The sequence below is a fragment of the Electrophorus electricus genome, chromosome 24 (genome assembly GCF_013358815.1).
Source record: "Electrophorus electricus isolate fEleEle1 chromosome 24, fEleEle1.pri, whole genome shotgun sequence".
NCBI classification, from domain to species: domain Eukaryota; kingdom Metazoa; phylum Chordata; class Actinopteri; order Gymnotiformes; family Gymnotidae; genus Electrophorus; species Electrophorus electricus.
The window spans coordinates 4,043,031-4,059,500 of NC_049558.1; the positions used below are offsets into that span (position 1 = coordinate 4,043,031).

Sequence of the window (16,470 nt, forward strand, 5' to 3'; positions counted from 1 at the left end):
AGAAATCCAAGAAACCCATTCCTTTTTCTGGAATGTTGATTTGATGATCCTTGTATTTTGGGTGTAAGGTATTGCAGCTATTTTGAGGAATCTCCAATTTAGAGATTCAAGATTTATTTTTGAACATTAATTTAATACTAATGTTTTAAAACATTGCAACAGGTTTTACCTTCAAGGAAGTCATTGAAAATGAAAAATAAAACTTGTTGGTTTTGGATTTTGTCTTTCAATGGAAGGGAAAACTTGAAGAAATAAGTTAATTCAAAAGACCAATCTTCATGTTTTAAATGCATGAAATATGCATGATGCATGAAAAATGCACGAAATATACATGAAATATCTAAAACGCATTACATAAAGTGTCTTTTGCTCACCAATTACCACAAACGTTAGGAAGTGCAGAAGTGAAACGCTAGTTAGAAAGGCTATCACAAGCTTTCTTATTCTCAAAATTAACATGGGTGGAGTTGGTGAAACAAAACCTTGACAAAAATGTATTACAAGATCTATCACAAACAGACAGTTCTTCAAAAATTATTTCATTGTTGATGACCAGCTAAAACTAGAGGTCTGCATGCATTTAGGTTAGCTTTGACAGAATTATGGGAATGTCTTTGGTTTTCCAGATTTCAAATGCCATTGAACCATAAAGGCCATGATGACTATGTGTTCTCACACTCTGGTTGGAGTGATTGATACCTATAATTTGTTAGACAATGATAGAACAGATATACAGTGCTTTCTGAAATTACTGGCTCGCATGGTAAACATGGAAAAAAAGAAAAAGATTTTTTAAAAGTAATGGAAAAAGAAAAACCCTTGGTTGTTAATCAGCTCGATCATAATCAAGAAAAAGGTTTTTTTTTTTCCGAAACATGATAATTATTAGAATCCTTGCATTTAAATACTTTGTACATCTTCTCTTTGCCAAGATAGAAATCTTCAGTCTTCCATTAACACTGGATGTGATGGGAGAACACTGGGATCTGGGATCTGGGATCCTGGGCTCCATACAGAATCTTTTCAGATCTTTCGGAGTCCTTTGAGTTTTGCTTGTGTACTCTCCTTTTCACCTCACTAAAAGGTTTTCAGTATGATTTAAATCAAGGGAAGAGGATGGCCATTGTAAGAGCCTGATTCTCTGCTTATAGAGAGTTGTCTTCTAAATCATGAGATGTCATAGAAGACAACAGTTAATTGGAATAAATTTGGCTAAAATTTAATTTGACACAATGTTGCTCTAAATTTAATTGAGCTGTCAAAGACAAGTCTCTTGACTCTTGCTTTAAAATTGCTAAATGTAACAATTTTTTCCCACACTGGGAGCAAAAGACTTTTATGGCAAAACACTATAGTGAAAATAGTATTGTATTTTTTCACAAATCAAGCTTCTGCTAATCATATCTATTGTTAGAGTTTAGTTTGAGGCAAAATAGGCCGATGCTTTTTAGTACGTTGCCATAATTTGTCTAATACTGCAAAATGGCTTTGTAGCTTTAAATTCATTACACAGTTTTCATACCCAACAAGCATTATTTACAAGTTTGAACAAAATGAACAATTTCGTTTCCTCTTGATCTGATCTGTAAGACTTTTCTTTACAATGCTGGAAGCAGGAACGAGACACGTCTGCTCTTGTCTGCCTTTCTTATATACTTCAGACCAACACCCTGCAAGTCACTGAAACTAATGTAACTCTCTCCATTCACAAAACGATAAAGCTGGTTCTTGTGGATTTCAGCTCCTTTAATGCACTACTTGGTGGACATTATTTAACACATGAACTCATGGCAGCAGACCTCCTGCAAAATAAGCAACAATGTAAAAAAAAACATGCAACAATGAAAGTATCAGACATTTTCAGATTCATAGCTAATACTAAAGTAAACAGAAGAGGAGCGTTCTTTTCAGAGACTAATAACAATATTGGAAAACTGTATAAATACTACATTTCAATTACACAGGCAATGACCACTACAAAAAAAAAAACCCACAAATGTTGAAAGGACATTCAAATGAATGTCAAAAGGATGGTTTACAACTAACTAATCTTAATTTTTAATCTTAGTCTTAAAGTAAATAAACAGTTTGAAGTGTTTACAGAATCGGCTTGCCTGTGGTGTGTTTGTCAGGAATAGCAATTAACTGTCATTCTTAAAGTAACAAATACGTTTATTTAAGAGGGTTTATTCAAAACGTTTATTCAAGAGGGGCAGGCCCTAGAACAAACGATAAGACGAGATAGCTGAGTAAAAGCACATTCAACCCCAGCAGTGCACTTTCTAACTCCGTGCGCTTACAAATAACCACCCGATTGGTAAACAGGCCTGTTATTACACGCCCGCGATATTGCGTGTAACCTTTTCCTAAAATCGTGCACATGCATGCAAAACCAAATCCAGGTATGGAGGAGGAGGCATTTCTCCCTAAGTTGCAGTGCACAACACAACCTCCCGGTCTTCACTGAGTAGAGCTGTTCCAGTCTGAGGGGCGCGTTTCAGACACGCGTAATGGAGTTATTTGTCGTGTTCATACTTTTCGGTTTGTTGAGCTTTGCGTTTGCGGGAATTGATGGGGTACATTGGACCTATTCAGGCAAGTATTTAACGCTTTGAATTTGTGAGAGATAATATTTCCATGCTTAACCGTAAATGTATGTATGTAGCCTATTGTTATTATTACATATTGTGTTGCTTGTAAGGATATGTGTTAATGTTACAGCACAGCTTAAATGAACAATTAATTAGTTTAATACTTTCTGAAAACAATCATAAACAACCATTTTTGTCTCGTATCATATCTTTAAAGTTTAATAGACTAGAAAGCTGAAATAAACTAGTTCTCAACCACAAGCCGTACTTTAATTATCACGGTGTTGTGAACAAGCATCCCTGCTGCTGCACGCTTTCCCCACTAGACATAAACAAATCACATTGCACTAAAGGAGCAGTTTAATATTGAATTTGTTTGTCTCGCTGATTTGACAGAGGGAGCTCTGGATCAGATCCACTGGGCAGAGGAGTACCCCGCGTGCGGCGGCCGCAAGCAGTCTCCGATTGACATCCAACGGCGCCACGTGCGCCACAACCCGAACATGCTGGAGCTGGAGCTGACAGGTTATGGAGAGATGACAAACGGTAACTTCTTTATGATCAACAACGGACATACTGGTAAATATCTTCGCACCGATCGAGCCTCATGTATTTTATAATGTAATAATGTGGTGGGTTCGTCTCTTAATAGTGCTTAGTGCTTGGACTACTCTGGTTTCTGAAAAGCTACCTACTATGTTTGTTTGTTTGTTTATTTATTTATTTATTTACTTGTTTATAATGCGTTTCTCTTACTGTTTGAGAAAGACAAAAGTGTTAAGAACAAGCATCTATTTATACGGATTTCTTTCTGTTATAAGTAATGATACAGTTTAACGTGTTACATGTGTGTAATGTCGATACATCAGTATATGTTTCTCCACTTTAAAAATGCATAAATAAATTAACAAAACCTCAGGAAATTTTGAAGTCATTTTGAATGTTTATGGACAAGTAAATCTTGGTATTTTGATATCATGTTGTTAATTAATAACTAATCACACACAGCATTATGTTTTGATATTTGAGACTATCTCAACCATCCAGTTGAAATAGAAGCCAGTTCCAGTAATCTATGAATTACTGGACTTGACTTTGGAAAAATCTCGAACCTTGTTTGGATTCACTCTTCTAAACATACTGAAATAAAAACAGTATATAAAAGTAAATTGTGCTCTTCCATGCTTCCATGTTTCAAGAACCCCTTTCAAGACACGAATGTACTCCGCTTCTCTCTTTGTCGTTTAAACAGTCCAAATCAACCTGCCGCCCACTATGATGATAACGAAGGGGCTGGCAGACCGATACACCGCTGTTCAGATGCACTTGCACTGGGGTGGAATGAACCTGGAGGCCAGTGGTTCTGAGCACACTGTGGATGGCATCCGTTACATAGCAGAAGTGAGCTGTCTTCCCCAGTGCACAGAGCACTCACATACCCAAGCACAATAAGCCTGGTACATTATTCATTAGCCACTAGTAAATTAATCACACAGAGAAGCCATGCAGTCTCATTATGGAGGTAAGCCTGGTTTCATTTGGCACGATGAAGCATGGATTAAGCTTACTACTGTGATCTGCTGTGATCTCCTGTGATCTGCTGTGATCTGCTGTGATCTCCTGTGATCTGCTGTGATCTCCTGTGATCTGCTGTGATCTGCTATGATCTCCTGTGATCTGCTGTGATCTGCTGTGATCTCCTGTGATCTGCTGTGATCTGCTGTGATCTCCTGTGATCTGCTGTGATCTGCTGTGATCTCCTGTGATCTCCTGTGATCTGCTGTGATCTCCTGTGATCTGCTGTGACTCTGTTTCACAGCTTCATGTGGTCCACTACAACTCTGACAAGTACAAGAACTTTGATGAGGCCAAAGATAAGCCGAATGGTCTGGCAGTGTTGGCCTTTTTTTATGAGGTGAGATTCTGCACTATTCTTATCTTATATATGTCATATTTAATTATTTCAGACTAATCTACACTTACATTTTAGTTATATATACTGGCATGACCTTTATACTAGCTTCTGCCATCATTTTATTCCAGAAAGAGCTTAATGATAAAATAAAGTGAAATCCATTTGAGTACAACAACGCCGTCTAGTGGAATTAGGAGTAAAAAGAATTAGAAAAAAATGTAATGAACCTAAAAATTTATACGTGTTCCGAATAACTACTGAATGTTTTGAAACATTTGAATTTAAATATTTTTAACAGTAAAGCTTAAAATGTTTTAATTTTATATTTCAGTGACTTGAGATCTTAGGCCCTGCACCTCATAAAGAGGCCATTGATCTAGCTATTGATCTAGTCATAGTGGGTTGGTCTACTGGCTTCCGTTTTTACCCGAGGAAAATCTAGGAAAGTCTGCAGTTAGTGTCTGTAGTCTGTAATGGCTTTTTTTCTGCATGACTTTAAAATATTTGTTGATCAAGTGTTCATCTCTAATTTCCCTTTGGGGATAATAAAGCATTAATGCACAATTCTGTGTAAATTGAAAGAATGGGTTTCGGTTTCCTTTTCAACCACAATATCTACACATGTAATAACTTAATAATGTGGGATGTATTTGTCATTTTGCTTATATCTAGTATGGGCATTTTGAGAACACATACTACAGTGACTTCATCAGTAACCTGAGAAAAGTCAGATATACAGGTATGTACAATGAAAACATGCCAAAGGAAATCCATTTCCACCCGTTCATGCCTTAGTCCAGCTTTAATGCTCTTCCTGCCTGTACCTCTCCTTAGGGCAGTCCATGAACATTTCTAGGCTGAACGTGCGCTCCATGCTCCCGGAGAACCTTTCCCATTTCTTTCGATATGACGGGTCCCTCACGACCCCGCCATGCTTTGAGAGCACTGTCTGGACAGTGTTTGATACTCCCATCACCCTTTCCCAAAACCAGGTATGCTGCTTCCGCTTGTTCCTCACCCATGCCTCATTTATTTTTAAACTTAATGCTGCTATTGGATGAATGACTAATGGCGGAAACCTTCAGATCAGGATCCTGGAGAGTACCCTAATGGATATGGAGAATAAGACCCTGTGGAATGACTACCGTATAGCCCAGCCTCTCAACGAGCGTGTGGTGGAGTCCTCGTTCTTGCCACGCCGGGATAAAGATTGTAAGTACACAGTTTGCATTTTTTAAAAACTATTTATATTGAATAACATCTATTAAATATAGTTTCTGGATATAAATGTATTTCTCATTCTCCCTCAGCGGTTTGTAAGCAGGACAAGATTGAAGAAACACTTTTGCATATAGAAAAACTGATTACTTCTATTGGAAAACATATACTCTCAGGTACCGCCCATATAAAAAAAAAATCTGTATTATTCATACAAGGCCAGTAAATGTCTTTCTGATAACATATTATGCTTTTTATTTGTTCATCACAGGCCATTGTTTTTTCTTGTATGATTGTGGTCACATTCATACAAAAAAAAACAAAACAAAACAAAAAAACAACACATGACATAAGGAAGTCAAGGAAATTTCCTTATAAGAAAACTTTAAAAATGTTACCATACATTTTAGATTTTAATAGTATGACAGTATATGACTTTAGTGACTTTTTGTTTATGAATTTTACTTTCTTATTGTCTTGATAGAATTTTAGATGGACTTTATATTTTACTGAAGTACATGTATGATCTCTTTACAATTACTATAGTACCTATATTTTGACTATATAGTACCTATATTTTTGATTGCATTTTGAAGCTGAAAATTAAGTACATGATATTTAGTTCTTGCATGTTTTATATATCTTACACAACAGAACACATTATTTCTGCACCATTTCTAGATTAAACATGAGAGTTTATATTCAAATGCACCATTTCTAGATTAAACATGAGAGTTTATATTCAAATGCACCATTTCTAGATTAAAATGAGTTTATATTCAAATGCACCATTTTTAGATTAAACATGAAAGTTTATATTCAAATGCACCATTTCTAGATTAAAATGAGAGTTTATATTCAAATGCACCATTTATAGATTAAACATGAGAGTTTATATTCAAATGCACCATTTCTATATTAAACAAGAGTTTATATTCAAATGCACCATTTCTAGATTATACATGAGAGTTTATATTGAAATGCACCATTTCTAGATTAAACATGAGAGTTTATATTCAAATGCAACTACAGCTGCTTTCATTTATGCTGCTTTCACTTTCTCCCAAACAGAAATTTCCTTAATACAATCAAACTATAATGATCATAAGATTTGTTGCATTATAACAAGAAATCACAAGAACTCTGCTTGTAGTGATCAGACCTTTAGTCATCATGTAGCATTACTGTTTCTTGAAGGTGCTCCATGTTTTCTTTCCTCTTAGTTCTGTCAGTTTGGCATCGATCGTAGAGCCAATGATTGAAGGAACGATCTAAGGCCACTTAGCCATTGCTGCTTCTATGAGATGATATAAAGAAAAAACAAAGCATACTTACAGTTGTGGTCAACATTATTGGCATTCTTCAATAATAAGTACACCATGTAAAATATCTCATCAAATAAAGTGTTTATTGAAACTGGGAAAAAAATTAGTGTGTGTGTCGCTGCTAGAATGAACAGAGACCTGAGCAAACCCAGGGCCTGACTCTGTTTCAAACATGTATGGTTGCACTGATGTTTTCTCAGGCAGCCATGTTTCTCCCAGGGTCCATGTTCACATGTGAGCAGAGGGTGGGGTAGGTGAGCAGTGGTTTATTATGATTTAAGGAAAGAGACACTCAAACCATCAGTTCTGAACAGGGATGTTTAGACAGAATTAGAACTATCAGAACACTATCCATTGATCTGATAAGATCCTCATTCCCTTGTGAGTTAAATTCTGACATTTAAATAGGAAAAAGACAAAAGGAGTGCAAGTAATCTATTCTAGTAACTATATGTTCGTATATTTCTGATCACGTAGTTAATAAGATACTAGCTCCATCTATAGAACCAGTACATGTATGCACATATATATATATATATATGCTGCACATATACACAGAATTCAGTTATATAACCATGATATTCAATATTCTATGTCAGTATCAACAAACCATGGTAAATTTAATTGATGGAACCAACACTCTTTTTGGGCACTGATCCCTCTCCTTTGACGCTAAGTGCAGAAATTCCTTGATTTTATTTGGTGGATTATCTGAAAAGTAGTTAGAAAAAAATATATACAGAGATTGACACATCAAATCATATTTCATTCTGACCACAGAAAACAACTTTTATGTCCATTTTTATGACACATATTATGTTGCTAACCAGATGGGCTTAATATGAGCTACTGTTGTAATCAGTTTATATAAGATAATAGGTTAAATTCCTAATTAACATTGAAAAATATTATATTAATATTAATATGAGCTACTGTTGTAATCATTGGTTATTTAAGATAATAGGTTAAATTCCTAATTAATATTGAAAAAGCAATAATTCAAAAATTCAATATTCACAGGTTATTGCTCTCAAATGTGATGGAGGCACTGTATACTGTACAATGTATACATGTTGTTTTTTTTAATGGGGTTGTAACATTAGCCTAACTTATTTATATCAGGTATATACAAAGAAATAGCAAAAAAGAGCCTACAGTCTGGTAGACAAGAGCACCTTCATGATGATCAGCACAGAGCGCTACAAGATGAGGCTCACATGCAGCAAGAACAAAGACGTTGGTATCCTCAAAATACTGATGATCATTCAGTGCAATCTAAATCATCGAGGAGCAGCAGACAGAACTTGGTCCTCAAGTTCTGCAGCCATTAAAGCTCGAGCTAAGGCTGAGGCTGCCAATGCTCAGCTGCATTTTGCTGAGAAAGAAGCTTTATTTATAAGTCAAAAAGCTGATTTAGAGGCCAACTTACATCTTCAAAGTCACAAAGTCTGTTGCTGCTGCTATAGCTGAAACTGAGGTTTATGTAGAAGCTGAAGACCTTGAAAGTGGAGGGTTTTGTGAATTAGCACAAGTCACAGAGCCGCCTGTCAGTACAGCCCAACGGACAAGTGAATATCTCTAAAAGCATTTACAGACACAGACAGACAAGTCATTAAAAGCTCAAACAATAGAGAACTACAAAATGTCCACGTCTGAACTGGTTCTTCATTGTGGTCTTCAGCATGATAGTTCCAGTGGCTTCTAACAGTAAACAAATTATGTACTGCAAGCTTTCCCAGCACAAGCCCAAGCGGAGAATTAGAATTTTGGTTTCGATGCTCTCCCTGTTCAGCGAAGCCTTGGAACATGTTGGAACTTGGAAACAGACAGTTTCACATTTCAGGTTTCGCACGATCAGAAGCCATTCACACAAAAAGACATTTTATCTATAGTCTTTATGACCCCCTGGGATTTGTAGCACCCATCAGTATTCTTGGTGAAGCAATTGTTAGAGAGCTTCTGTCTGAACAGTGTGAATGGGATGCCCCACTTCCCAAAGAAAGACAAGCAGAATGGAATCTATGGAAGCAGTTACGGGAAGCTCTGGAACATCTTCAGACTCAAAGATGTTATACTGCAGTTTCACTGTCATCAACATTAAAAAAAGAGCCATGCATCTTTTCAGATGCTTCCACTTAGGAAATAGGAGCTGTGGCACACCTGTAAGCTGGTGCCCATAATAGACAGTGTCACACTGAATTCATTATGGGAAAGTCCAAATTGGCACCAAAACCTGCACACACAATTCTGAAGTTGGAGCTGTGCAGAGATCCGTCCCAGCTTTAACAATGACAAGCTCTGAAGTAAACGTCGGCTCATTTTGCTTAGGCTTAACCTTATTGCAATAAAACTGTAGTACTACTCAAAGTTCCTCTCTTACAACGATCCCGAACATGCATAAGGTATTGATAAGCACAACTCTCGAGCTAGCTCGCTATGAGTTACAGTAACATCAGTAGCCAGGAATCCAGCAAGAAAAAGTAACTAGCTAGCAAGCTAAAGTAAAAGAAATGTAACCTATATCAAGTAACTAAAGCAGCTAGGTTAGCTAACTAAAGTAAAAGAAATGTATATCAAGTAAAAGTAGCTAGCTAGTTCAAGTAAAATAAACATTCATCAAGTAAAAGTAGCTAGCTAGCTAAAGTCAAATAAATGTAACCTATATCAAGTAAAGCATGTACATCAAGTAAAAGTAGCTAGTTAAAGTAAAAGTAATATATATCAAGTTGAAAGTAGCTAGCAATAGTTTAGCTACAGTGAAGTGATGCTGTGCCCCACGCGAATTATCTAGGTTAGCTAGCGTTAGCTTTTAGGGATAAATAACGTAAGTATAACATGTATTCAAAGATACTTATTATGACCATTTATCCAAATTTGAAATCTTTATTTATTGCCTAGTGGTGTTGACTAGAGATCTTGATACTTGTTTGTTGTAAACATGAAGTCAAGCAGAATCAACATTCAATAAACAAGACCTGCTTTATTTAAATCTTTAGTTACAGCTGATATATGAAAAATAATAATAAATAAATAGGACCTCTTATTCCTGACCTTCCAGTAACAGACCCACTTTAGTGTGTCTCTCCATCACACCTGTTTGAGTTTTAATCTTTAAGCTTCAGTTATCCTCCCATAATCCATGTTCTTCTTGGTGAAGATGGATCCACCACCAATTCAATGTCACCACATTGAAAGTTCTTTCTGACTTTATTCCACTTCTGTCGCTCTTGTAAAAGTGCTTCCAAAAGAGGTTTGCTAAATATTGCACCTGCCCCCAGCGGCATCTGACATACAGATGCATCTGGTGGGTTGAAAGTCCATTGTATGCCTTGTACCATAAGTGTTCTTTGAATTATGTCCTGATTTATGGAAAATAATGCTTCTCTGAGTTCTCTATTTGCCCTGACAAAGTTTGTTCCATTATCGGATCTAATACTTTTTATCTGCCTTCTTCTGCAAGTGAAGCGTCTTAAGGGTTTACTACATGAGCTGGTGTCCAAAGATCTGACTACTTCACTGTGTATTCCTCTGCTTATTGGGTGCACAAATTATGAGGAAGTACAATATCTTCCTGTCTAAAAGGTAACTTTAGACTATAATGTCCATTGACAAATTTAACTGACTCATCAGCGATTTTCATAAAATGTTTGTTCTCAATAGACATCTCCTTGACTTCATCATAAGATCTTCCATTAAAGTCAAGATTATACTGTGCTACCAACATTTCATACAGATTATGCACTGATATTCTTGTAACTGTATGTGAAGGGACGTCATCACCTGTTTCTGCTCTTAATGGACCATTAACTACCCATCCTAGCAGTGTTTTTATTGTGCATGGACCTCTTCCTTGGCTATTTACTGCCAGGGCTCTGTTATCTTGGGAACATTCATACCTCCCAAGAAGTCAGAATCCATGGTGGAAATTTTGACTCTCTTGAGGTGTGGCCACTTTAGCAAGTCATTTTAATGAGGAATTTTATCTTTTGATACAGGAATCTTTGCTCTTGTGTAAACGCCTGGCAGGGCTATGAACACATTTTCATGAAGCCCACTCTCTTCCAATTCACAAATGGCATTGGTACATATGGTTCTCTCTTGGCCCATTGTATGTAGCAGAATGTTTGTCCTTTTCCCTTTCACATTTAGTTGGTACCTTAATTTATCCGTACAAAATCCGTGGCAGAACTGCCAGAGTCCAGACAGACATATATTTGAATAATTGTAATGCCATTATTTAATTTTACTTTCACAGGTCTGATGAGCATGACACACCAATCTTCACTGGCCCCAATACAGCTGCATGCATTAAAAGAAACTGCCACTGTGCTTCCAGTTGCCTTTTGTTCTTTAATTGGTTCCTGTTTTTCTTCTCCTTTGTTCTGTTCAGCTTTTCCTATGTGCAATAGTGTAGGATGCAGCATACTACAAACAGTACATGAATGACACTGGATACAGTCTTTACTTAAATAACCTACAACAAGACATGCAAAACAAATACCTCTGTCCTTCACAAATGAAATCTTTTTGGTATGTCCTTTCCTTTTAAACCAAAAACAGCTGCCTAGTAGATGTTCTTCTGAGCAAAATACTTCACTGTTTGCCAGGCATAGGGTCAATGTCAACAATAGCTGCATTGGTTGTAAAACCTTTTGTCAATGAACTTTGATTTCACTGATTGTATGCGTGTTGCCTCATACTTTGGGCTCTAGTTACGGGATTTTGTATAATGCCAAGGACAGGGTTTGACAGAATTCTAAAAACTCAACCAAAACTCTAAATTTAGTCATTAATCTTCTTTTAGTCATGTCTTGATTACATGCTTCAACTCTTCATCTCTCCCTCAACTTGTAAGGCAACTTACAGGCCAGCATTTTCAAATTGGTAGCCAAATCTAGTTCATCCGCACAAGAAATTTCCTCCATGGTGTTCAAACACATGATTCCAAAGTTTGAGAATTCTCTGCTTTAATGGGAGACCATGAAAAAGCCTTGCCAATGTATGCAGCAGAGATTTTATATTCATTCCTAAAACGTTCTCGCAGCAGTACCTTGGCCCTGCAAACCCGCTTTCTGACTCCAAACAGAGACAAGTTCTAACCCTCTCTGCTTGACCGGATGACCTGATGTGCACTGCTCCATATGCTCTGTGGAGGCCAAAATTCAGAAAGGTTGTTAAGGAAGGCCATGGACTTTGGGTCTAACACTGATATCTTGGCTTCCATTTTCAAGTTCATTTACCACTTTTAGCTCACCAGATTACCCTTTGATTAGTACCTTTGTTTTCTGTAATTTTAGGGTTTCTTCCAAATGCTTATTAATTTCCAGACAAGTCTCTACTCCTAACGCTCTACTTCTCTTAATTCAGACAGTTTTGTATTGGTTGGCTTCAGTTATCTGGTAAGACTTAATATTTCCTTTTGCTTCCTCAATTTTTCCTGCCTTTAAGCCAATTTTTCTTCCTCTTTCTCTATGGCATGTTACACTTGTTGTGCCGTTACTTTAACTTCTAGTGCTGATTTGTATACTACTGGGCGTCCTAAGGCTGAGGAGTTTTTTGGAACAAAGTCTTTGTTCCAAAATCGTCTGTGCCCTTGGGACAGACACGGAACAATTGTTTTCTGGATCAACTTCATCTCGGGCTCAGCGATATTCAGTAAAGACATTTTCTTGTGTGGATAACCATTGTTCCACCTCATTCACAAATGTTTTGATGTTAACTCTCTTAGCTATGTATTACACTTCTTGTTCATCTTTCTATTCACCCTCTTCCAATAAAAGCTGATATTCCTTATGAATGGTTTCAAAATCCTCCAATAAACCATTATATTTCAACATGTTCTTTTACTTAATTGGAGTTCATATCATCTTTCAAATAATATTAATTCGAAGTGTAAGCTGAAAAAGTTTAGTTTTTCTACTATTATGCAAGCCCATCTCATATTTCTTCATATCATGCATCCTTTCCTCCAATTAATTTTGAACCTGTGTGCCATTACACCTTTTCATATGATGAGCCGTCTCTTCAAGCTTTATACACGCACAAGCTTTAAAGCAGGTTTCTAAATGATCGTCAATTTAATCACTTAGTAGCCAAACAAACACAATGCAAAACATATGTCACGCTCAGTCCCTCCCAGCTTCCATGTTCCATGGCTTCCCGTGTGCATTTTAGTTCCATTCCATAGTTTATTTTTTCTCCGCCCCTCGTGTGGTTTTCCACACCTGTTCCTCGTTTCTAGTCTTGATTGAGTTCATGTATTTAAATCCTGTCTTGGGGGGTTGGTGTTTGCTGTTCATTTGATGTTTGAACGTCTGAATGTCTGTATTGATGTGTTTGAAAGTCCGTACCCGTAAGTTTGTACTCCGTGACTCCCTGTCTGTATGGTTATCCCAGCCTTCGCATTTCTTAGCCTCTGTTAGAGGCTGCTTCCCCCGTTTGCCTTTGTGTACTTTTGTTTCTTTGTTGTCGTGTATTCTCAGAATCTCTATGTGGGCTCTTTGACCCTGAACTACCTTAATGACTCTGAATCTGGATTTGCCCCTAATAAATCTCACTCTTCTCCACACATGCGCCCGCCTCCTTACCGCTCGCCGTTACAACATGTTGGCAATTTACTCAAAAATTATATCTAACAAATTCATCCCATTTCTGACTACTTTGATTAGGATTTCCAGTATTTGATAACTTTTAATGTGACAGGACTACCACTGACCTCGGTATTTCCACAAATGCGTCAAATTCCTTTGTTACTTTCCTTATGTGGTCTCAGAACTCCAATAGTCCACTATATCCACTGTTTTACCAAGATTCAGTTGCTGGCTTTTGATTATTGTTATGACCAATTATCCAAATTTGAAGCCTGTAGCTGGTCATTTATTGAACAGTAGTGTTGTCTGGGAATCTCGACGCTTGTTTGTTGTAAATATGAGGTCCAACAGAATTGACATTCAATAAACAAGACCTGTCTACAGGTCCTCAGTAACAGCTGATCTCCAAAAAGCAATAAATAAAGCAGAAGATAAAAATAAAGCAAAAATAAAGGTGATACAAAACAAACATAAATATAGTATATCCGAAAACCACAACCACAAGGTCAAAAGCCACGTGCTCCCAACCAGCCATGCCCTTTGACCTTTCTTCCTCCTATTTATAGACCTGTGACATGCAGAGGGCACATACTCAGAAACAAATACCTCAAAACATAAACATTATCAAAGTAACGGCTCCTACACTACTCATAATGTCCAAGTAGTAGTGCGAGAGATCCAGCATGGTAAAGACTTCTCTCCAGTCTCTCTCGGTCCCGTAGCAGCCAGCTGACACACTCCATACTGTTTTCTCATTCAGGACAGTAAGACTGTAGCCACCATGCATAGAACTAGCAAGCAACTAGCTCTCTAGCTGTCTAGAGAATTCAGTTGTTTATTTCAGTTCATTTTAATGTTGCTTTTTGGCATTACAAATATTCAGACTTGTATTACCAAAGCTTTGATGGAGAAGTTAACATTTTAAACAGAAGGCAAAATAGGTTTAAATAGTTTAATTAATGTATCAATGAATATCAGGTAGAGATTACTTAATTATATTACATAATAATAATAATAATAATATTATGAAAAGTACCATTACTACTACCATCATCATAATAATAGCATAATAATAGCAATAATAGCAACAACAACTAATAATAACAAAAACAACACCAATAATAAACAATAATAAACTGTGAGTGTGTGCTTGTGATTCTGTATCTCTTTATTTTGGGTGCCTCATACCAACCACACAACTCAGAGAATGTCATATATATTGAACTTATATGATTTGGGTAAAACACATAAGAATCATATGTGAGTTTTAAAAAACTTTTCTATATGGGGCACTTACACTACACATGGTAATTCTCTCTAGGACAGTAATTAAAATATATCACCACTGTACAAAGAAGTCTAGCTCTCCATTATCTTACTTCCATTCAGAAAATGGAGACTCCAAACTTGGCAGTAAGAGTTTTTTTCAGGTGGATGAGCAGAACAAGTCGACCAGTGAACATTTACAGGACTGAAATGGTGTTAAAGTAGATCTGAAAATGATCTGTACAAGAGTAATAATGCTTCTCTCTTGTCTCTTCAGAACCACGAGCTATATTTCCACTGATGCTACACTTCACTGCCAGCAATGTTGAGAGTTATGCTTTACTGAACCTGGCTCCCCACATGAACCTGCACTCCTTCACGGCCTGCATGAGCGTGCGTGTGAGTAACCGACCCGTGCACACGGTGCTGTCTTACTCCAGCTCAAGCAATGATAACGAGCTCACCATCACCGTGGGCAATGAAGTGGGCCTCTGGATCGGAAATGAATTCATCAACTTACCCCACAGCCTCCGGCCAAGCAGCTGGGCGCACTATTGCGTGACCTGGGCCTCTCACACCGGAGGGGCCGAGCTGTGGGTGAATGGCATTGTGGGAAAAGAGCAATACCTGCAGGCAGGGTACAAGATTCAGACTGGCGGTATCTTCATTCTGGGGAAGGACCAGGACGGCTTCCTGGGAATCTCAGATTCGGATGCATTTGTGGGCCACATGACAAATGTGAACATATGGGATTTTGTGCTGAGCTCTGAGGAAATCCAGGAACAGATGTCCTGTGAGAAACACCTGGTAAAAGGGAATGTCCTGAACTGGGGCATCACCCCCATGAGTCTGTATGGAGGGGTCCAACTGGACACTGAACAAAAGTGTTCCTGATCCAACTAACAATCAATGCATTTCAATCAGCCAGACCTACATTCCAAATGTCTTTTATTCATGGACTGTAGTTCTCTGAGCAGTTGACTAACTGCAGTGCTTTGGAGACATAGGGACATAGTATCGGTTTTGTTCATTTATTCTTAAAATGTCTCTCCTTATTGTCTTATCACAATATATCTATTGTATGTTTTGTATACAATGACAAACATCCATATCTGCATGCTTTAACAGAACTTTATCTGCATATTTGAATAACATATGCTTCTAAAATAAAGCAAAATACTTTACACTCACAATTTTCTAAATGAAATAAAGTGATTTGAAGTGAACTTCATTTAGTAATTTAAAATGTACTTGCATTGTGCATAGTAGATCATCCTACTTGAAACCATTAATAGAATTTTTTTTTTTTTACCTAAAATGTAATCTTAATTTGACAACTTCCTCCTGCCTTATGAATTTATGAATTGTTCTGCTGGATGTTCATGGGCTAAAATAAGGTTACAAAAACAAACTCCGTGTAAAATTGCTATTTACATGGGGAATGCTTGAAGCAGCACTTTTGCTTCTACTATAATTTTGTGGCAAAATTATGAGTTCATGTATGTGGTGCATACAACCACAACTGTGGTGCACTTTGACTGACAATGTCAGACATATCATTTTCA

At 37.1% G+C, this 16,470-nt stretch overlaps 1 protein-coding gene across 1 annotated transcript; it reads left to right on the top strand.

Moving 5' to 3' along the window:
• The first annotated feature begins 2,510 nt into the window (after positions 1-2,510).
• On the top strand, positions 2,511-15,799 carry ca6 (carbonic anhydrase VI). The gene is given in 9 exon segments (XM_027024220.2): positions 2,511-2,619; positions 2,994-3,170; positions 3,844-3,992; positions 4,411-4,506; positions 5,179-5,245; positions 5,341-5,498; positions 5,592-5,718; positions 5,817-5,900; positions 15,183-15,799. Coding segments are annotated over 9 exon segments (1,584 nt in total).
• The last annotated feature ends 671 nt before the right edge of the window (positions 15,800-16,470 follow it).